Below are 22,602 nucleotides of genomic sequence, written 5' to 3' on the forward strand. Positions count from 1 at the left end.
GGCTCGTGCTGTGTCCTCCCCACGGGACACGTGCCCGTGACCTACCCCACAAGGCAGACATGGCCGCGGCAGCTGTGACAGCAGAGACCTCCAGAAAACTCGCACAGCAGCAGCAAAGCCATTGGCGGAGACCTGGAGGCTCATTTCCCCCTGCGTTATTTCAAGATAAAAGCTCGCCGGCTGCAACTGCGCCATGTCACCCCATGCAGCAACAGAGCTGGGAATTGCGGGTTTAACCCAGACACGCAATTAATCTGCTTCTCTCTACCCGCTTGATCAGAGAAGTAACCAGAAAAAGTTAACTGGGGCCGTGACATTAGAGAGGGGGAAAAAGTCTCAAAGTCATATCCCGAGCACAGTATTTATTTAAGACATGCAAACGTACAAGTGGAAATACAGGCGACAAAAGCCACTTTTCTTGGCAGGATGCCTGCTGTTAACGTTCCGCGTAGCACCTTCCCTGCTGATCTGCAGCAAGAACCGTATCCAGCGTCACCCGTGTTTGATTATAATAATAAAACACCAACAGGGATTTCATTTCCCTTTGCAAGAAAACATCTAACACAGTAAAGAATCCTAACCGAGCTGTAATGGCTTTCTCCACTGAGGTAAATTCCGCAGGAATTAGGAAACAGTTTACTGAGGAACAGAAGTTCTTCAAATTTTGCAGAAGGATCACGGAAAGTGATAAACAGGTTTGTTCCAGTTCAGCTGCACGCTGCGAGGCCCAGGGCAGGAAATCCTTGAGGAGGCATTACACTTGAGTATGTAGTTTTGCTACAGGCCTATTGTAAAGGAGGTTATCAAAACTAAAAAAAATCTAATTAATTTTTTAACTACTTGAATGCAGAGGATTATTTTTCACTGGAAGAGAAACAAAACAAACCCCTTGTTAGAGCTACAGTTCCAGTCCTGCTCAACACTGCATCAGCTCACAGTAAATTAGTCCCTGACAGGGAGTAACAGAGGCACGGCAAGTGGGAAAACAGAGGCACAGGAAAGGCAAATGACTTGCCCGGTGTTAGCAGCCGGTCAGCGGTGGAACAGGAGACAGGACCAGCTCTCCCAAGCATCAACCCAGGCAGCTGTGGAAAACATAACATTAAAATGGAAGGGGCCCTCTGACAGGCCTTTGCTCTCAGGAGCTAATTTAGTGACCTTCCAGAACTCAAACTGGGTATCTTTGGTTACGAGACACTGGGCAACTTTACGGGAAAAGCAGGATGTTTCTCTGCAAGACCTGCTAGAAAGTTCTTGAGGCTTCTGCGATAGGAAATTCAGAGCTACTGTCAGAGCTGAAACCGATCCATGTGACAAGCAACAGAGCGGATTTCCCTGAAGGCCTGCTCCAGGGTATGCATTTATTCTCCTCAAATCTACAGGCAAATTAAAAGGAAAAGAAAACAGAGATTTCTAAGTCCCGCAAGTACTCTAAAGTGGGTAAAAGCACTGGTCGTGGCTGGTTACTTGGGTTTTAATGAATGGTTGATGCACACCGCAACTGCAGCACCCTTCACTTTATTCTCTGTATAGCAAAATTAATAAAGACATCAGAGTTGATGGCTGAGCAGTTGTTTAGTCTCGAAATGCTTCCATTCCTTCACTCTATTTTTCCTCATGGTAATAACTAAGGCTTTCAAAACTCTTTCGCAGGCAGTAAACCCAAAGTATTGCCCTGGCCCGACAATGACATTTCAAACTTGATTTTGACTTCCCCACTCTTTATCTAATTTCCCTAGGATTTGATGCTTCCAGGAGCAAGCTTGCCATCGTTGTAATAAATGCACAAACTTGGACAGGGAAGCTACAGTATCTGCAGAAAGGAGATCAGTTAGAAGCAGTACATTGTAAGGACACCTACTCAGGAAGGAAGGTTTTATCAGGACAGGTTTTGTGACAAATGGTGGAAAGAATTATTTTTTGGAAGGGCACGTTACTCTGACATCCTATTTTCTAGGAGTTAATAGGGGTCATTGAAGGGGTAATGAGGGTGTCCAGCATCTCTTGCTACTAGTTTTCCATTCACCTGTGGAGTAAACAGACAGACTCAAGTCACAAAGATAAAAATCCATTCTTACTCTCAGTTTCAAATTCTGCAAGGTTTATTTTTAAATTTTCATATTCCAAACATCTGGGAGCATCTTTTTCAGCTTAAACAAGAGCTGTTCCCTCTACTCCCGAGTCCTCCTAGCACTTCTTGAAAGAAAAATTTTAAAAAATTAAATTGAAGAGAGTTAGATTTCTGTAGCCTAGAGCAAGAGTCTTTCAAGCTGCTGAGCCTTGGAGACTAAGAACAGTTGAAAGCCTTTTGCCTTGTAGCTGTTATTGGGTGTTGCAACACGCACACTTCAAAACACTTTATTGGAGTGGGAGCTCTTGCCCCTGTTTCCACGATCGAGAGCTGCCGGGCTGCCAATTTTACAGATGGATAAGATGAAACACACAGAATAACTCGTTCAGGGTCATATACTGAAACATTAATAGTGTCACTGAACTCCTTCATTGCACTTTTTGTTCAAGAACATTTCCACAGAAGATCAGCTTCCTCAGCTGTAAAATGGGAATACTGGCACATATAATGAACCAGAGGCTCAGGCTGGCCCAAAAGCAGACGTGGCCATGCAAAAGCCTCAGTTCCCACATCCCACTCCTAAGCATTCAGATGCACAGCTTGCATTTCTGGTTGCCTTAAGTCCATTGCAACACCCTCAGCTTCCAAGGAGCTGAGGTAAAAGCTTGCTCCCCATCTGTTACACTTGGGGAGATCCAGAGGCAGCACACATCTCCCTGGGTGACAGACTAGCATCATTCAGCTAAAACTTCTATTAAGCAGCTAATGACCAAATAAAAGTTCTGCTGGAGAAATCATTGATTTTTAGTACAAAAATCACATTTATACATATACTGTGATGTTAGAGATCACTCAAAATGTTACAGAGGGAATCACAGGGATTTTCAAACCATGTACCCTCTCATAGCTTTCAGTATAAAACCTGCATTTCCAAGCAACAGCTGGAATCCCCGGTAATGGATTGTTTACAGTGCCTACTGACGCGTGAAGTTAGTCACTTGGGGGCACTACCGAGCAGAAAACCAAGATGTCAAGGCTGGACATCTGACTGATGGGCCGATTAACATACAACAAAGCCGAAAGGAAGCCGTCAATTGAAAGCAATCCTTAAAAGTGGACAAAAGTATCACAGTATCTTCAGGTTTTCTCCTATTCTCTTGAGAGGCAACAACTTCCTTATGTTCCTAGAATTCATATTCCGCATTTTTTCCCTGTTTCTTCCCCCTGCATATTTTACTACACAGACCAGCTCTTCAGGTAAGCATTCTTCTTCCCAGCATGCCAAGACAGCAGCTGCCAGAAGCAGTGTTTCACAGAGCTGATTCCAACCTACCCCAGGAATTTGAGAGAAGGGGTGTGTGTAAAAAATCAGCAGTCAACACATTGCAGGTCAACGGCAGCTAACTATCAAAAATAGACAGATGATGTGTACAGCACCATCTCTCCTCCTCTCCTGGCTTGTTAATCGTTCAAGTTTCACTTAAATATATTCCTTGGCCAATCATGTGTTACCAAAAGTTGGGATTTCAGGCTGGTGCAAAGAATTTCCAACCTCTCTCCAGGTAATGTACTGCTATAAAGCAACTGAAATTGTCTACACGCCATGTGGAATAGTCTCTCCTCAGGCTTTACACAAAACCACGACATGGAGAAGAGTGGCACAGCTGTAAGAACTTCGGGTTGCAGATCAGTGAAGTAAAGAAAGGAAAAACAGTCCTGCCAGTTATGATAGGAGTTCTGATATCACTGCCATATCACACTCTGAAATCCAGATGATGTAAGTTAGATTCAGAGGGGAGATAGGCATGAAAGGCTAGACAGGAATTTTAATTCACAGTTGATGAAAATTCTTTCTGATAAGCCCAGAAGGGATGGGCAGGAGACAAAAGGTTCTGCTAGATATCTTGCAGCTACAGAGTCTTGTTTCAATTCTCCTCATCTTGCTCCTTCCTGTTTTATCTGACAATATGGCAGTATCTTTGAAGCCCAGCTGCACCACATTCACCCTTTTTCTAGCTGGATGGGCCAGCACTTTGAACTGTATTTCATCTCCCCTTTGTGAAGCACTGTGATCTGATCAGGTCTCCCAGGTAACAAAAGCACGTGAATTATCCCAGCCAGGCGGCATTCTAGCGTGTTGTGCAGTTTCATTAACAAAACAACTTTGTTTGCAGCGTGAGTAGCTAAACACTTGGAAGCAGCACGGCCAGCAGCAGGTATGCTTGTCACTGCCACATCCACACAGCTCAGCAGCTAAGCTTGCAGCTCGGCGTGCAGACTCCTCACCCATAAACACAAAGATAATTGTGGGTGCAGGGATGTGGGGTTTATAGTTACACACACATGCTGAAGCAACCACACAGTTGAAAGCATGGCCTTGAAGGTCTGATAAGCCCCAGCATGAGAAACAGCGAAAGCTGTAACAGGTATCTACCCTTGATACAAGACAGTCATTCACCACGCATTCACAGCTTCTCCGTTCTGATTCAGACTAGTCACTGACACGGTCTCAAGTACTCAAAAACCCTGCAGTAAGTCCTGGAGAAAAGCCATCCCCAAAGAATTCTTACAGCCAGTAGCCACTGACTACTGAAGAACAGTTTACAGGCAGACAAGCTGCTGGAGAGGCAAGAGTATCTTTGACAGATTCCAAATTTGCAGAGACCTGGTGTATCTATGCAGTGTACTGTGTGCTAGAGAAGGGATAAATAACTTCAGACACACTATAGCACAGCTGCCCTGTGTTGGTCAGTGACGCACCAGGGAATGGCAACAGCTCTGCTCCATAGTCAGAAGCAGGACAATAAGAAATGAGGATCACTAGAAAGACAGGAGACAAGGCACTGACGACAGGTTTTTTGCAGTGAGGGGAAAGAACAAGGTTAGGTCCTTTAATATAAGAAAGATCAAGAGGACTTCAACACTTACAAGGCACTGGCTTCTCTAAAACAGATGGGACACGAGGTAAGGTTTCATGAGACAGAGTAAACTGCTGGTGCTAAAAGATGCTGCAGGTAATGGATTTGGGAAGAACAACACAACAGCCTAAACCAAACTCCTTACGCTGGAGGAAGGTCATTACAAAAGATTCTGAAATGGGGGGACATCCAGGGGAGGGGAGTGGACAAATTCCCTCATGTGACACTCAGGACAGATGTGCAGAACTAACAGCACTCTGAATCTTCACTGATCTTAGAGTTTTATAGTATATAAATGGGGACAGTTGGAAGAAGGAGTACTCCTTCAGGAATAGCTTGTACTCCAGAAGAACAAACCAGAACAAATCAAAGTTTGGTGAGATTTGAGGTAGGATGGGACTGTGGCTTAAAGGCCCATGGACAAGTCAGTAACGAGAACTCGAGGGCGCCATCTGTGGCCACAACGGAGGAGAAAAGTTTTCAAAAAGCTGCCTTTTTTGTACCCAGCTTTTGAAAAATTATTTCACCTTAGATACCCTAAAAAGATGTAGTGCAGTTACAAGTAAGTAGTTTTGATGGGGACAGAAAAAGAAAGAAAACTGCAAAACCCCCAAGTTGCGGCCACGTGCACATATGAAAACTACTGGAAACGGGAGAAGTTACCGTAATCATTGGCACAATGTAACGCCAGTTTTTGTTCAGGCTCCCAATGTGGCTCATCTCCTCTTCTGTGAGGCTGAAATCAAACACCTGAGAACAAAAGCAAGAGGCTTTATTCAACAACCATAGGTGACCATTAGTTGGTCTCCTTTCTATAAATATGAAGTTACAATTAAACTCCTAACAAACACCAAAACAAAGGCTCAACGTCTGAGGTGTTCATACACTTGCCAGCTCTAAGCCTACACTGATGCTGCATAGCACTCTTCCACAAGGATAAAAAGCAGTGAGACTGTTCCTCCAAGTAAGTGCTGCCTATTCAATCAATATTCTGTCCCACATAGATCTAAACCTTGAGTAACTGCAGAGTTTACTGGAATTTCTTGAGATTTCTAACAGCGTACTACATGGCAGGATTTGGTTACTGGGAATAACAGTTACAGAAACAACTCCTAACTTAAACACAAGTGTGTAACCAGCCAATCTGCATGATTAAAGGCTGAAAAAAAGATCATGAGAGCTGATTCAGAGACCTTCCTCAAGACTATATGAAGTCAGAGTTTTCAAATAATTTCTGAAGTGACCTGTCTCTACTTCAGAGCAGAAGCGAACCACACTTACTCCTTCTGCATCATTAGAACGACAGTTTGCTGCAGAAATAGTCACTGATTTGCAGGGTAGAGCAACTATTATTCATAAATAAGAACCACTGAACATCATTGGGAGACTCCCCTGTTTAATAAATCTGTATCTCAGATAGATTTCAGTTAGTATTTTTCATTTAGACTTCTACAAAGCACATTATTTACCTCTGGATAACAAGACTGTGCATGTGCACATACACACACTCACACACTCAGTCCCTGAAAACATACCAACTTTGTTTTCCCAAAATCTTCCCCCTCCCTTCTGAGTGTGTGCATACACTGATGAGCAAGTATGAACCACGTGCCTTAGCTTGTTGCTCTGCAAGTAGTAGGACAGTATATTACTCGCATGAAAGGGCATTGCTGAAACTCCTTTCCTCCATTTAAACTTACCTGGAGATTCTGCTGAATGCGAGCAGGAGTGACGCTCTTGGGAATGGCAACCACTTTACGCTGCACTTGCCATCTGTTAAGAGGAGAAGAGAGATTTTCTGTGCATGTAGCCCGAAAACCACAGTATTTATTTTGGTGGAGTAATAACCTGTGGCAGCAGAGATGCCACTTATGTTTCTCTGTAAAATAAAAACACCCAGAAGAGGGCTGGCAGAGCACTGAATTGTACTAGGACCTAGTATGTCCAAGCCCAAGCAGGACAGTAGCCACTGGACTAACCAACGAGGGGAAGATGGTTCATGCCTTTGAACAACCAAGCAAGTTTCAGGTGCTTTAAGCTCAAAACCCAAGAAACAGTCAGGGAAAAAAATGTACTTAAGCGTTTTACACAAGTTCTGACATGACAAGCACTGAGAAACTGAAAGAAAACCCAGATCCCTCAAGTGCCTCTGCAGTGGTTTGAGCACGGAATCTTGAACACGTTCAGCTGGTGGGGTAACTTGCTGCTGCCCGACTCTACTAGTGATGTTGATCGATATAGAGCCAGACAAAAAAACAAGGATGGAAATCCAATTTTACTTTACAAGGTGCTGATCACATTCTGGATATCTGTCAATCACGTTGTTTCCCAGTACCCAGCAGCTGGCTTTTGCTGTAGAAAAACAAAACAGCTTCCTTCAGCACAAGAAGGAAGGTCCCATCCTCAGTCCCTCTTCCCAGGAGCCCATCTGAATGCAGCAGCAAGAGCTCAAGGGTTCAAGCAACTGGCCACATGCAAATTCCTCAGGCAGCACTCAAAGGTGGCACACTGCTGCCATAATCGTCCTACTGATGTTTCAGCAAAGGCAGTGAATTGTCCCGGACATGGATCCAGGCCCTGAATGGTCTGGATTCCCTCTGGTCTAGTCCATCCATCTGCCCTAAGGCAGGACCACCTCTAGCAAAACAACTGTAAAACAAAACCAAACGGGGTTTGCCTTTGGCACTCCTGTGATTTTAACTCCCTGCCCATGTGGAAAACCACCCACTTTAAGAAGACTTCTTCTAGCCTGTGTGTTTTGCTTTATTTAAGGCCGGGTCCCAAATACCACCTTCTCTCACAATTGTTCTGTACCTGAGGATGATCTGTGCAGGTGACTTGCTGTATTTTTCTGCCAATTTTTTGATCCCGGGTTCTTCTAGAAGCACAGGCTCATCTGGGTGTTTCCACATGCGATCTGGAGAACCAAGGGGACTGTAGGCAGTGACAACCAGTCCCCGTTTCTGGCAGTGAGCTATCAGCTCGTCCTGAGCGAGGTAAGGATGGCATTCTACCTATTAAAATGACCCACAGTGAGTGGCTAGAGAACAGAGATCAACCCTAAACTCTAACCAAACAGGAAGTCAAAAGCACAGCAGAACCAAACACATCACAGGAGGTCACTCCAGACTCTGGGAAACCTTATGAGGATAAGGTTTAAGTAAGTTATCCTTGTAAGTTATCCTCATAAGGATAACTTAGTACCAGGAGAATGAAGAAGTGTCTGGTAGGCTAAGTTTACACGAAAATGAGAATAGATCACCTAAGCTTATAGTGCTGGATTTTCCCCATGTACCAAACAGATCATCCAACAAGCAAGGAAGCTCCCTATGGAAGGGATTCAAGTTACTCCCTCACAAACTCTTTCTTACAGACCAAATTGTTCCTCACACAGAAGATGAACTCTTCCACAGACCTTTTCAACTAAGCAGGCATGAATGTCCATAGAACATGGATATAGGCCTCCTCCCCAGCAAATTAATCTGCCTGGGAAGACCACTTCTGTATGCCTACTCCTGCAGAGCTGGCTATATCCTTCTCTGCACTTAAGAAGTTGCACCCCTTGTGCAACAAACAGCACTGGTTTGTAAATTCTTCACTGTTATGGATAAACAGGAAAGGTTTTCATCCTCTCCTTTCATCTTACCTGCAGCACAGCTGGCTTGACAGTAGCCACACTCAGTACATCATCGATCTGACGACTGTTGAAGTTTGACAGTCCAATGGCTTTCACAAGACCTTTTTCTACCAGCTTCTCCATAGCCTTCCAGGTATCCTTGTAATCCGTGTAATCATAACGCATCGTGTTATCAGGATTCTTTGGGAAGAGATTGTCCCCTCGTCTACAGCAACAAAGGTAAAGTGTAAGTACATATACCACGTTATTTATATTATGCGAGTTCTTCACTAAAAGAAACTTCCCTCAAAGAGTTCTGAAAAGCTTGGAGGGTAGAGTACAAACTGACCGAATTTGTCTGTTGAATGCCATTATGCTGATTTAACCTGTAAGAAATTATTTCACATACAGCCTTTCCTATGTAAACTTCAGGAGCAATTCAGAGGGCAGCTTTCGTTTTTCAGTTTGTTTTTGAGAGAGGACAAATATTCTTCACAGTCTGTCTGGGGCTGCTGCCAAAGGGATCTTGGTTTAAGAGCTATCTAGGGGAGACTGCATTCAATGTACACTGGTTTTCCCACTCCTTCCGGACTCTGTAGCGGTGTTAGCACTTGATAAAAGCACAGATTCTCACAGAGGTCTTAACATGTGCACGTTGACTGTAGGTTGGGTGTTTTGCCAGTTAAAATTAAAACAAAACATACTCAAAGAACGTGGTTACGCCAGGTGACACCACCGCACTGCCAAAGGGCTATGACTGGTCTCTGAGCAGTCCATGCTTCAAGGGCTGCCAGCAATCCCCTGGAAGAGCACTGCTTCATATCCACCGCCGGACTCTGCCAGCTCAGATCTCAGAGGCTGCCTAACGCTGCTCTGGCTAAGCAGTGAACAGCGTGAGCAATGGCAGCAGCTGGGGACAAGGGGAGATGGTTCTTGTTCATGTCGTTGATAGATCTGGAACCAAAAATAACTCTGAAAACCCTATGAGCTCCCAACTCACAAGAGCAGCCTCATATGCCAAGAGTAATATACTGAGAGACTAATTCTCAAGACCTAGAGGCACTGTGATTTTTATTCAAAAGTCGTTTTTGATTCCTGTGTACGTAACATTCTTTTGCTTAGCTTCCCAATACAGTAGGCATTATAGATAACCATGCATTAAACCAGCTGAAGTACAGCTAATGGAAGACCGCAGAGTGAACAGTTTCCAATGAGAAAACATACAACTGCTTTATTAGAATGTCAGTTTTGTCAACAGTTTCCACAACGTCAAGCACATTTAAATATTAGCAATGTCTAAATACGCATCATGATTTGTGTTATGTATCGTTATTATCAAAGCAATGTTTGATGAGGTTTTTTTCAATTGACTGGAAAACAAACCTGTTTCACAACAGGGGAATTTTTAACAGTTCTTCCTGCAAATCAGCTCTAGTTGAAAACACTTCCTCATTCTGTTATGCTGAGAAATGTATTTATACTTGGAACATCTTTCCTCTTATCGTCAGTGTTGCACACTTCGTAAAATTCAGTCCATATGACTAGAAGGGGATAAAAAGGGATCTCAAATTTGCAGAACAGACAGAAGCCCCTTAAACTGACAGGGTTTCCCTGCTGATTGAAGTCTCCATGCAAACCTCTGAAGATTTATTCCGCCCCCTGCCTTTTCACTGATTGCAGGAGCAGAGGGGGCAGAACTGCTTCCACAGCTACAAGAAAATAAAGCAAGAAACTCTGCTTCTGACGAGGTTGTGAGATAAGTGCATTTAGCACTTACCTGGAGAATTTTCTCATCTCCTACTGCCTCGAATCGTAGAATTAGTGTCAGAAGTGATTTTCATTTCTTCCTCACCACCATGACACTGCATGTGCTTGGCCCCTCCAGTACACTTCATAAATGTTAGTAAATAGCGTTGCCGTCCTTCCAAAACAATTCTCATTTTACAAATAAGTAAAACTAAGGCACAAAGCAGTGACAGGATTTCCTCAAGGTTACCATGTAGGTCAACAGCAGAACCAAGAACAGCTGCCACACGTCCCCAGTGTCTAGACGAAGACTATTTTAAACTTCTGATATATTTTAAACTCGACAAAGATTTTACCTCACAGCAAGCCAAACTGTCAGCTCGTGTAAGCTGGCAAGCTTCAGTGTAGAAACCTGTCCCACAAAGCTTTATTACTTCTTCCCAGTCAGACTACTTTCAGTTACCTAACATTGGTACCCATGCCAAACTGTCAGAAGTTTAGCGATCCTCATTTCATTACCTAGTTGTTCTCACTATTAAAAAATATAAGTGATTGCTTAAAGATTTAAAATGAAGACTTAATACCCATTTTCCAGCATCACCATTGCTAAATTATGAGAAGAATTAGCTGTTTTCTATTTACAATACTTCTATACAAAACCAGAAATTTTGTCTCCTCTACTGAAGATAAGCTACAAAACAGTAAGCAAACTCTCACCCAACTGAAATTCAAAGAATGAAATTCTAACAGTTGTTTCTGTGAATGAGTGGACCAAATATGAGTAAGTGTACAGGTTCTGGGTAGAAAAGAGTGTCTATATGACTGTCCATAGGACTACACTATCAGCCACACTGTGAAACATCGTGCAGGCAGCATACACAGGAAGAAATTCACAGCCCAGAAAGAAGCTCCTTGGGACATAACACCAGCCACTTATGTAAAACTGGGGTTTCTGCTTTCTGTGCCTTTTCCAGGCAGAACTTACTCAAAGGCATGAGGCCAGTGCATGAGGTACAGGTCCAGGTAATCTAGTTTCAAATCTCCAAGTGTTTTCCTTAGCGCTGGCTCTACATCTTCTGGGTGGTGCTTGGTATTCCAGAGCTTTGATGTTACAAACAGGTCCTCCCTTTTAATAACCTTTAAGAAAGGCAGGAAAGCATAATGTAGTGGAAGAAGTTCAGAAAGGGAATTGTATCAATTCCTCAACTATCTTTGAAACAAATAGAACCATTTAAGTTTAAAACAAGGGAACACAGGGAACCTACAAATTAAACCTTTCACAAGTATCCTGGATGGAGAAGAGTGAGAGAAATACACACATTGACAAATCCTAAAGTATACCAAATACTTAGCAATTTATTAGAAGTTTCAAAAAACAAAACAATTCCCCCCACACACCCCCTTCTCCAAACTTGCCAATTCAAGGGTTTTGGCCACATCACAAAATGTGTGGCCATGTCACACTTTGTGATGTGGCCAAAAGAAAGATTATTCAGTTTATTCATATGTAAATTTTGTAATTTCTACTTAGCAATTCACACATTCTAGGCACAACCAGCTAACTTACTATACACATCACATGTTACGAACCAAGAATGCTTCTCATGTAAAGAGTGTGGGAAAATAAACAGAAGTTTCCCCAAACCTCTGCACTTGAGTTTCTTAGTGTGTTCTTCACAGAACCTAGAACCGAGCGCCCTGTGCCCTGTACTGGAAGGGTAAGACACAGAAATGAAACAAACGGAAAGGTGGTTGACAAGGAAGTATAAAACACAAAAAGGGCATCATGTTCGGCAAGCTGAAGCACAGAACACCATCAGAGGGCACTTCACATCGACTTGTGTAGGAGCAAGTTTCACTCAAGTCTTTAATTTGTAGAAACTGGCATGATTAATTGCTTAGTTTCTCTCCTCCAACCATGCAGTTATTTGTGTGTTTCACATACGACTGTTGTAGTCAAAGAGAAAGATGCTTTAAAAACTCTGGCTTTCAGTTAGTTAGCTAATAGGAACTAAGAATCCTATGCTTCCCTATAGTAGTTACTGTATCTAGTAGGAAGGAATCCTCAGGGCAAGCTGAAAACAGCCTCTCTCAAGTTAATCACATAACAAAGAGATTGCCCTAAAGCCAAGGCAAGAGCAGCAGGAAAGCAGGAACATAAGAATTTTCTTCCCAGGAGCTCTGAGGCTGTACAGGTAATCCTTCTGGCCCCCCAGGCCAACAAGAGCAAGTGGATGAATTCAAGATTTTACCTCAGGTCATCCATAGGAATGCCTGTCACATTACTTCATGTTTAGGCCAGGGACTCACTGCAGGCCCTGGAGTCACAGTTACCAAACCTTCATATGCAATCACTGGGGTTTTTTTTAAGTACGTATTTACTCATTCATATTTGCTCTATAACCAAAAAAAACACAGTCACCAAACTTGCTGTGGCTACCCACCACTGCATGCTAGACTGGCAAATTAGAGTAACTTTTCATATGAATCATGGCAAATATTTTACATTTTAACTAGCGATTCTGGGAACTTTTTGAACACACAAACTGGGATACGTTGCAGAGGTGGGGATGCAGGGAATTAAAAAAGGCGTTTTCTGTAGTTTCTATGCAAATATTCCTGACATTCTTTTTTCCTCCTGACAGCCAGGATGGTTATACAGGGAAGAAAGCCCTCTTTCATGCCTGCTCCTGCTTAATTAAACAAACATCTGGCATAGAGCAGGAGGAAACACCAGAAATGTTTACTTTACAGTCTACTTTCAGGTCACAGTTGCAAACTTTGACACAACAGACAGTCAGCATGACGGTTCCCGTGTTTTTACCTTGCTGGGCCCAAGGCATTCTTGGAAAGCCTCGCCGATCTCTGCTTCGTTGCTGTAAGCTGCTGCGCAATCGATGTGGCGATAACCCATGCTCAGGGCGTACTTCACTGCTTCTTTCACCTGTAATCAGAAACAGGTTATCCAATGCAATCAGGGAAAAGGGACACATGACTGGAAGTAAAAAACACGTTAGGGCCTTAGCGAGGAACACCCCAAAGCACAGATCTACTTAAGGCCATGAGACCCAAAGAGAGCAGGATGCAGTCTGCTGTGGCACAGTCTGAAGGAGTGAGAGCTAATTGCTAGCAGACACTACAGAGTAACGAGAAAACAGTCCATGCACACAAGCCAAGCATGCAAGAGCTGACCAGACAGAGTAGGGATTTGTTATTAACTATTGTTGTCACACATCTTAAATATAAAATGAGCTTTAACAAGCAGTTTTCAAAAAAAAAGCCTTGGGAAGACAAACTTTCTGGAACTAACAGACCAATTGATCAATACCATCAAGCCTGGAAGATATCTCCTCTCTCCCAGTAAAGGAAGAGCCTGGTTTCTTTGTCCAGAATTGCCAGAGTTTGGATTTGGTTCAACTGCCAAGAGTTTCTAAGATAATGCTATTTTATGGCACATTTTGCCTTGGTGTTTCATTCTCACTGATTGCACAACGCAAGTCACTACGCTGCTGACCACTAACCCATGGCCTGCAGGGGATCTCCTGATGGTGCCCACAACCCTGCATTTTGCTTTCCATATTGCAGACGATGAACGTGCTGCCAACAGCAACGCGTCCCTTGCAAGAACCAAGAATTACTACAGATTTCAGTGACCTCATCATTGCCCGTTAGGTTGATGAGCATGAAGTAAAATCTGTTTCATTTAACTGCCAGTAAGCACATGTCCTCTTTTCCATCTGAAGCGCTACAGTACGAGTACATCTTATCTGTACAGGGATTTCTATACATTTCTCTTAACCGACTTGTCTCTCGAGACTGTGGGAGATTGTAAATTACTCTGTGTATAAGGCTTGATGCAACAGGGCCTTAATGTATTTATAGAGATTATGGTCTCTTGTCAAGAGATTAAAAAACGTGTCCACAAAGGCTAGAGAGCAACATCTTTCTTTCAACATAATCAAAGTAACAGAATTTTTCATTTTAAAGCTGACAAAATTATTAACACCAATTAAATACGTGTACAGTCCTGCTTTCAGATGCTACAAAAAAGAGAAGGGGGAATGAAATATGAAAAAGATCTCTTCTACTGGTGGATTTCATTTGTTTTTCTTGTCAAGAGCCACAGTAAAGGCAGACACAGGGTATTCTGACTGCATTCTTTGGCATTTTGAGAGGAAAACTGGAAAGCAGACTAGTTTCCCTTAGCCAGAATGACAAAGCACTTGTATCACAGCAGTGAAGTAAGCTTTTCCTTTCTCTAGCAGGATGGTATTTACAGCCTTGTTTCACTTTGACAAAGACATTCCTCAGAAGGTCACTACAGAGTCAGGGTCGCAGCAATTCCGAACTTGAGACATATTAAAGGCTTTTAGGTCTCAATATCTACCCTCCAAAAAGGTGAGGGTTGTGGAGCCAAAGCAGAAGGGAAAGGAAAAACAGTGGTGTTCTTTGTCTGTACTAATCCTCCATTTTCTCTATCAGCACAGTAATTTTTTTTAACCCAAACAGGCACACAATTTGCCATAAAATGAAAGCAGAGACTACTCACAGAAAATTAGGGATGATATACTCCCAACACGTGTCTGGAAAGCAATAAACAGGAGGCCATATTTCTGTATCGTGTTTTGATAAATTTCTAGCACTGAAAAACTGGGACTGGTCATTTAAATAAAGTTTGATTTGGGGGGGAAAAAACCACCGTATTTGCATGAATTACTCTCAGCCTACTAAGACCTTCCAATGTGAGCTGAGTTTTCCTGTTCCATACAAAAGACAATCAATCAAAAGAAAATGTGGGAGGGAAAAAAGCATTTCTGGAGGGGAAAGAACACCAGCTAATAACAGATAGATGTAAATTTAAGATGAGTACTTTGTTTTAACACTAAGTTCTGCATTTTGGAGATTATGTTCAGACATAAGCATTTCCAGGAGGGGGGCAGAGGGGAAAAAAAAAAACCACAAATGAAAAACAAGACAACAGAAGCAGTTGGGGATTCATATGCCTCTGGACACTTGGTGTTGTGAAGTGATAATGGCTCACGATCCTGCAAACTTTCCTCCTTAGTTTAGCCTGCCAATCCTGCTATGGAAGGAGCAACTACTGAGTTTGAATCACACAGCTTTAGTGTGACTCACAGACCTTGCATCACATAACTACAGAAGGTAGGTCTGAAAGGATCTTGAGGCATCATCTAGTCTGTCCTCATGGCCCACAGCAGGGCCGACTAAGTCTAAACCAATCCTACACACAGTTGTCAAAACCCTTCGTGTAAGTGCCAAGCAGCCTATCCCGATGCTCAGGTATCTTTATGGTCAAAGCCTTTTTGGACGTCTAACCAAGATGGCCCTGATGCAACATCCTATTCCTCAGACATGAAATCCATACCTTCCCCTTTATGAGGGCTTTTCGTGCATGTGGGAGGTGCCAGCATGCCTCCTCTCAAACCTCTTTAGACCATGTAACTGTAGGCACTTCCATCTTTCATCACACCTCACCTTTCCCAATCCTTGCATCACTGTTGCCGCCGTCTCATCAGCTGGTTCATACTTGACGTGGTTTGCCCCAAAACAGAGTACTGCAGCTGAAGCCTTACTCTCCTTCACTATATAGCAAAGTACCAAGAACTACACTCCCATTTTACATCCTAGCAAGGGACTTGGCCTTCCCACCCACCACCTTTTGGTTTTGAAGATGGAGGCACACGACATTGCTAACAACCAGTGGCAGATTCAGAATCTGTAAGTCCCAATTCATTATAATATTCATGATTATATTTCCAGTACTTCAATGTGCCTATCACAAGGCAAAAAACTTCCAAGCCACCTTTATACTTCCAAGCAACACAGAGTTCAAGTGACTAGGGAGCCTCATCTGCACAGCTCCAAGCCATTTGGAAGAGGCAGCTCCAAGCCATTTGGAAGAGGCAGCTCCAAGCCATTTGGAAGAGGCTTTCACTCTAACAGTACCAGTCCATAATACCTGTAAATAAGAGGCTGTGACAGCCTCCTCTGCTTCCTGCAAAGTTGTCACATTTGAGCAGTCCAAGTACATTTACTGACAGGAAATAAGAAAAAACACCCCAGACCATCAGTCCACATGACACTCGGATGCAATGACCAGAAGGTACGTGTTGCTGTATCACAGTTTGTACATACTGTACTAGGATGTGCTGAAAAGGAACTCTGACCAACGCATAGGTAATGCCAGCTTAAGAGCCGATGTTCCCTAAAATGGTTTTGCCTCCTATCCTTCAGATAGGAATCCAAGTCCCTCCCTACTGTATACCAGCACTAATGATTTTTTGTGCATGTAACCAGGATTCTCTATATTGCCTAACACACGTTTCCAAGAACTAAACAGTCTCTCCCATAGCTGCAATCTGGTCACAAGACACCCAGTCTGACTGGTTTTCTGAGGTATGTGCTTCCTCTTCAGCTTTCCTCGAGTTTCCAAGAGAAATACAAGTTCCCTAAGCCCTGTGCCTCTCCTCCCCACAGAACCAGCCTCTGCCATGTCAGGTTGGACTGTTCATCAGGTGAGGATCAATCCTCCAGGTGGAAAGTATGGCTCACTTGAGAGAACAAAACATCAAAGGATTACAGATAATCAAGCTACAATACTAAAAACCCCATGCTACTGATACTCTTGATGCTCCTGTCTGAATGGACTCCTCTTTGAACTCATTCATGCTGCCAGTTCATAAGCTTCTGTACTGTGTTCCCTTCCACTCAACAGCCCTCCACCATGTTCCTATGGCAATAGGTAAACCTAATTTCTCTTTAGCTTTTGATCATGTAAGACCAAAACCATCCTGTTATTTTACAGGATCTAAATCCTGCTAGGATTTTATAGGTTCTAAGTCCCATAAAAATCCTACAGTTTTCCAATGTGGATTTAGATTAATGAATTTTCCCCCAATATTCTTACCATCTAGAAAACTAGGACTGCACTGACACCTTTGTACTGGACTGCTAAGATCAAGGCTTGTTTAGGGTCAGGAACAGCAATAATAAAGAAATTACTCGAGAGAGTAAGGTCAAGACTGAAAAGCAGTTTGGCAAGGAAAATAATTACAATCTGCAAAATAATTACCTGAAAGAATTAAAAAGCCATCCACTTCCACTCTTTGTGCAGCCCTTGTACAAAAGAGCTTTCGATAAATAGTCTCTGCTTGGGAAAGAGCTACATTGAATATAATCAATGATAATTCTTCTGCTTCTCTAGGTTTTTGGCCCTAAGTCTTTAATTCATAATTACAATTATTCTCCCTGAACTACATCACATAATTTTAAGGGAAAATCATTTGGATGCTCTGCCAAATTGTCTCTATAGTTCCGAGTTTTCAAGAGTGATAAACAAGAATGTATTTATTCCATAGGAAAAGCAGCAACTTCTGTTAGCTCTGGCCACTTTCACTGCACATTCTAGATTTTTGCTTTCAATCCATTCTAGGAATAAGCCTTTGAAGTCAGTAGGTATTCCAAACAAGGGACTCCCAGTGACTTCCATGGGACCCCAGAGAAGATGGCTGGATCCCATGTGGGGTTCAGCTGCCAGAAGCACTGCGTACTACAGCAAAATCCATCTGAATTAGGTTTAAATTGTGCACAAGCAGGCTCTTTCTCAGTTCTTAGGAGATCGCACTTTCCTCAGAACAGTTAGTGCACACAATAAACAATGCATTCATATTCCATTTGTTTAGTTTCAGGCATTTGTTTTAGACAATGCATATTTAACTGCTTTGGGTGCACAGAAATTCCTCCATTAAGTTCCTGCATGTTAATAAACTTAATTCAGCTGTCAGTTGATATTTTAAGTGACGGAGCTGAACAATCACCCCTGTCCTCATTTAAGAGGTTGACTGAGCTCTCACACCAACTCAGCTTCCACATTAGCACAGCTTCTATTCCCAACAGATCCACTGTCCTGACAGTTGTTTGGACAGAAAGACTAAGAACAAAATGGCTCTGAAGAGATGTAACTGTTAGAGCTTGTTTCCCACCTCTTCCTCCAGCTGGCACAAGAGAATAGCCAGGCATCTTGAGAAGGGTTTTAGCTTTCCCTCTCAGCCACCAGCACAGTGTCATCCGACGTGCTCCAAAACCCACCATGAAGCTAACGCAAGAGCAGCAGGAAGATAGACAACACCTACTGCGCAGGCATGCGGTGGGACCCATAAACCAAAAGGCATTATAAACACCACCCCCAGCTCAGAATTCCACCAAGCAGCGGACATTGCACGTACTTGCTGTGAAAGGCAATCTCTTCCTCTAAGAATTTATTTTTCAACTAAATGAAACAGAAAGGAAAAGACAGACAAAGGGGGAGAAGTATTACAACAGGAGGCACAGTCCCACAGAGTTTGTAGTAACACACAGAATTGTTTCCAAGTGCAGTGTTTGCCAACTCATTGCATTTAGAATGAGTGTCTAATGAGATACTAGTCCTCATAGTCCAAAAGCAGGACAAGCCAAGCAAGTTCTTTGTTTTTCTGCTAAACCATAGGCTGACCACTGAAACAGGACCTGTTACAAGAAGAACTAGAGTTCTTGCCTCCCAGAATAATGCTTTCAGCTGAGTCATCAGCTCAAGCCAGAGAGGAATCTGGTCAAACTGGCAGCCTGAGGACTTACCAGTGGAAGAGTCAAGCACCACATTATAGCTACAGCATTTTCCCTGTCTCACCCCACTCATCAGTCTCTTTTGGGATTCATGTCCCAGAGCACCACTGCCTGAGGCCTGAGTTAACAAGTCTCAAGAGATCTGCTGCTGCTTTTGTGCCAGGAGGCCTGTGTCATGCACACACACACATACATCCCACCGACTGCAGTGGATGTAAGACTAAAACCATTCAAGGGAAGGGTCCAGGCCTCAGATCCAGGATCTTCAAAAAAGATGCACAAACCACAAATACCAGTTGAGAGCACAATATTGTATCGTTCTGTGCTTACTTGGCCACGTTCACTCTTCCAAGTTCCCAGTCCTATGAGAGGCATCTTCTGCCCAGTGTGGAGCGCAATGAAGTCGCATGCTGCAGACATTTTTGCCTAAAGAAGAACAAGAACAAACTCAGTTTTGCAGCAATCCAGTAAGTTGAAACAATTTACCTTTTATATGCAAAAATAAATAAATGCATTTATGAAGGCATAGTCCAGAAAAACAAAACAAACAAAAAAATAATGCTTTGAAAATCATGACTGCTGAAGGATCAGTCCTGTCTTTTTATGCTAGATATGCTAGATTCAAGAGTTTTGTCACCCTTGAATCCCAATGTATACCAACTCAGAGCTCACTGTCAAGGCTGTCTGGCATTGTGAAGAAAACCAGAAACATCTGGCTTCCTTTGCAATAAGCATAATTTTTTACGAATTGTTGTATACCTGCAGCAGGCAAATGAGAAGACAACCTTTTTGGTTCAAAACACTAAAAAAACCCTCTCTGATGTGAAGTCAGGGCTAGCAGAGAGGACAGCACTTTCAAAGGTGGACACTAGGATATAACACCTTAGTACACAGATCACAGAACTGGTGCATATATAATTGTTTTTAATCATTCTGGCATAGAACTAGAACTAGCTCTGTGCAAAGTCATCCAGAATGCAGTAGGTCCTTACATATTTATGTTTTGAATCCCAAAATAACTTCTTCTTCCTGCTCTTTTCCGTCTGCTCATTCAAAATAGGGACACTATCTTTTAAAGACCTGAAAGATTCCTTGTTCCCATACTGCCAAAATCTGAGTACAGACTGATGGAAATTGGAGAGGAAGAGCTCAACTCTTGCACAAGATGCATTTCAAGTACAAACAGAATACAACAGCTAGCACTGCTATTACAGCGTCACACACCTGATTCAGCACAAATCCACAGAGGAGTAGCGTTCTTCTGTTACTAGAGGGAGAACAGAATACAGCAGCTAGCACTGCTATTACAGCAAGTGTCACACACCTGATTCAGCACAAATCCACAGAGGAGTAGCGTTCTTCTGTTACTAGAGGGAGAACAAAAAAAAGATTATGCAAAGTCAGTTGACACTTTGTGCCTGGGCTTCTCTCTTGTGTTTATCACTATCTTATTCAAGCATTTTCTCTGTGAAATTCAACAGAACAAAGGTCCAGCAGGATCTTCCATTACTTGTTTCTTGGCTTTATAGCTGCTGCAAACAGCAATCTGCTTACAGTCACAGAACTTTTTATCAAAAAGGTAGGTTTTGCAGGGTCCCAACATCCTCACAATCCAAGTTTCTGTTCAAACTGTTAGAAAGAAAATGCATTCAGGATGAGCTCCAAAGCTGGCTAGCTGATTTCAGAAGCTGAGGAAGTTACTTCTCCATTTCATCTGTGTCCCATTAATGTTATTTAAGAAAAAAAAACAAACAAACCCAAGAGTGGAAGCATGCAGTGTTGGTTGAATGGCTAAATTATGCAGGAGGAATGGATGTTTTCAAAGCAGAGTGTTCACACAGCATATATCCCAAAACAGCTCTGCCTCCTCCATGTTTTTATCACTTTCCTCAGATAATTACATCTCAGCTGACAAATGTGTTCACACAGAGAGTTTACATTTTCAATTTCTGCTTAGCTTCTCAAGCCATATCATTGTAGATTTACAGCAGACACCAAACAGCACTTTTTTACAGACAGACATTTTAGAGCGCTTGGAGTGACCCTGACCGAAGGCCACTGTACGTGAAGGAGCTGGTGATCCATGTTAACAGTTAACCTGAGTAGGTCCGTGCTTGTCTTGCACTGTGCCCCACGTACAGCGTGGCCTTCAGGCTGTGGGACACAACGCGTGGCTGCAGGGTCAGCTCAGCAGCTGCTCCAAGAGGGGAGTCTGCAGGCAGCTCCCACTTGGTACCTGCGATTGCACCACCTACGTGTCCTTGCCTTTAGCTAAAAGAGCAGGAAGTTATCATGTGAGCATCTTTTCCATCTAACATAAAAAATGATGAATAGAGTTGTTTTCATGTAAAAGAATCCCCAATAGATCAAGCGACTGAAACGGGGTAACCCTTTCTATGGGCTGGGTCTGCACAACGTGCTGTGTGTGAATGGGAGGAGGTCTGTTCAGTGATGCAAAACTTGGGGTTCCCAGTATCTGACGGGATGTAAGATGATCAACGCTATCCTATTTCTTTACAGGGTTAGGTCTAACAAAGAGCATTTGAGATGATACCTTAGAGTGTGAGTACCTTTCTCACTGAGATTGTAATGGACCAGCATCTCCTGGTGCAAAACAGCTAAACATAAATTAATGGCTCTGAAGTTGCACCAAGATGTATTAAGTCCAGATGTCAGCGCCAAAGGCAATCATTTGTGAACCAAACTGTGGGGGTACATCTATTTTCTTGGGGCAGAACAGCAGGGAAGGAAGAATGACAACCGTATTCTCTTCCCTTCTGAATCTGCATAGCAATTCGGTAGTTGGCCGCATGCAAGTAGGTGCTTTTTACCTGAATTTAGTTAGCTAAATAAAGGCATCTTCTCACACCATGCCATACAACCGTACACTTGAGGCTTTCTGATTCACACAGCCTATAACACAAGTATGACACAACCGTACGCTTTACACAACCACGTTGCACAATCATCTTAAATGCAACACTTCAGCCCAGAAGACAAGGTACACGTTTAATCGATAATGAGCATCAGCATATTTTCTAAGAGCTACCCTGCTTCATGTAACACTGTTGCATATTAACACGGCGGAGAGGGCAGAACTACAGCCTCTGGAAGAATGGAAACACGCCAGAATCAGAAACGCTGGAAGAAAACGCACTAATTAATACTTTCCACTCAGATTCTTCCCCTAACAAGGGGATGTAAGAGAACTACAGCGTCTGCTAGCCATCGTAATTTGGTTCATTAAAAAGCTGAAAGCCTCTTTTCAGAAGGGCAAAGACAAAAATAAACACAGACTAATTCTGGACGAGATGTTGGCTTAACAACACTCATTTCTACTGCCACATTTGCATAAAAGAGTAATTCCAGGGCCGTGCAAGCAAGCACAGGGGGATACATTGATACACTGATAACCAAAAAAGCGTGAACTCCACCTGTGCATCAACCGGCAGCTACAACTCACTTTTAGCCCAGCGCAAGGGGTTTTTCACCAGAAACACGCCCAGAAACGCGAAGTAAGTTATATGTACACATGTGCAAGCGGGTGGGTGCGTGTGTGCACCCCACGGAAGCCCGCTAACCCCCCGCTGCGGCGCCAAGCGCACCGCCTCCCCCTTATCGGGGCGGCC

The 22,602-nt window shown here is 43.0% G+C and overlaps 1 protein-coding gene across 1 annotated transcript; it reads right to left on the bottom strand.

The window, feature by feature from the left end:
• Positions 1-1,926: 1,926 nt before the first annotated feature.
• Positions 1,927-19,394, bottom strand: AKR1A1 (aldo-keto reductase family 1, member A1 (aldehyde reductase)). The gene is made up of 8 exons (XM_010160496.1): positions 19,304-19,394; positions 13,176-13,295; positions 11,337-11,488; positions 8,636-8,831; positions 7,804-8,003; positions 6,690-6,762; positions 5,653-5,739; positions 1,927-2,026 (listed from the first exon to the last, which is right to left on the bottom strand). The coding sequence occupies exons 1-8, from the start codon at positions 19,391-19,393 to the stop codon at positions 1,961-1,963; spliced, it is 984 nt and encodes a 327-aa protein (XP_010158798.1). The 5' UTR covers position 19,394; the 3' UTR covers positions 1,927-1,960.
• Between the last annotated feature and the right edge of the window lie 3,208 nt (positions 19,395-22,602).

This window comes from Eurypyga helias, unplaced genomic scaffold, assembly GCF_000690775.1.
Source record: "Eurypyga helias isolate BGI_N326 unplaced genomic scaffold, ASM69077v1 scaffold43901, whole genome shotgun sequence".
Lineage (NCBI taxonomy): Eukaryota > Metazoa > Chordata > Aves > Eurypygiformes > Eurypygidae > Eurypyga > Eurypyga helias.

Bases quoted from the DNA above. Each gene is read 5' to 3' on its own strand.
- AKR1A1 (XM_010160496.1), bottom strand. From the start codon at position 19,393: ATGTCTGCAGCATGCGACTTCATTGCGCTCCACACTGGGCAGAAGATG. The intron at 13,296-19,303 runs GTAAGCACAGAA...TTCTGATTACAG, and splicing joins GGAAGAGTGAACGTGGCCAA to GTGAAAGAAGCAGTGAAGTA. The intron at 8,004-8,635 runs GTAAGATGAAAG...TCATTTTAATAG, and splicing joins TCAAGCCAGCTGTGCTGCAG to GTAGAATGCCATCCTTACCT.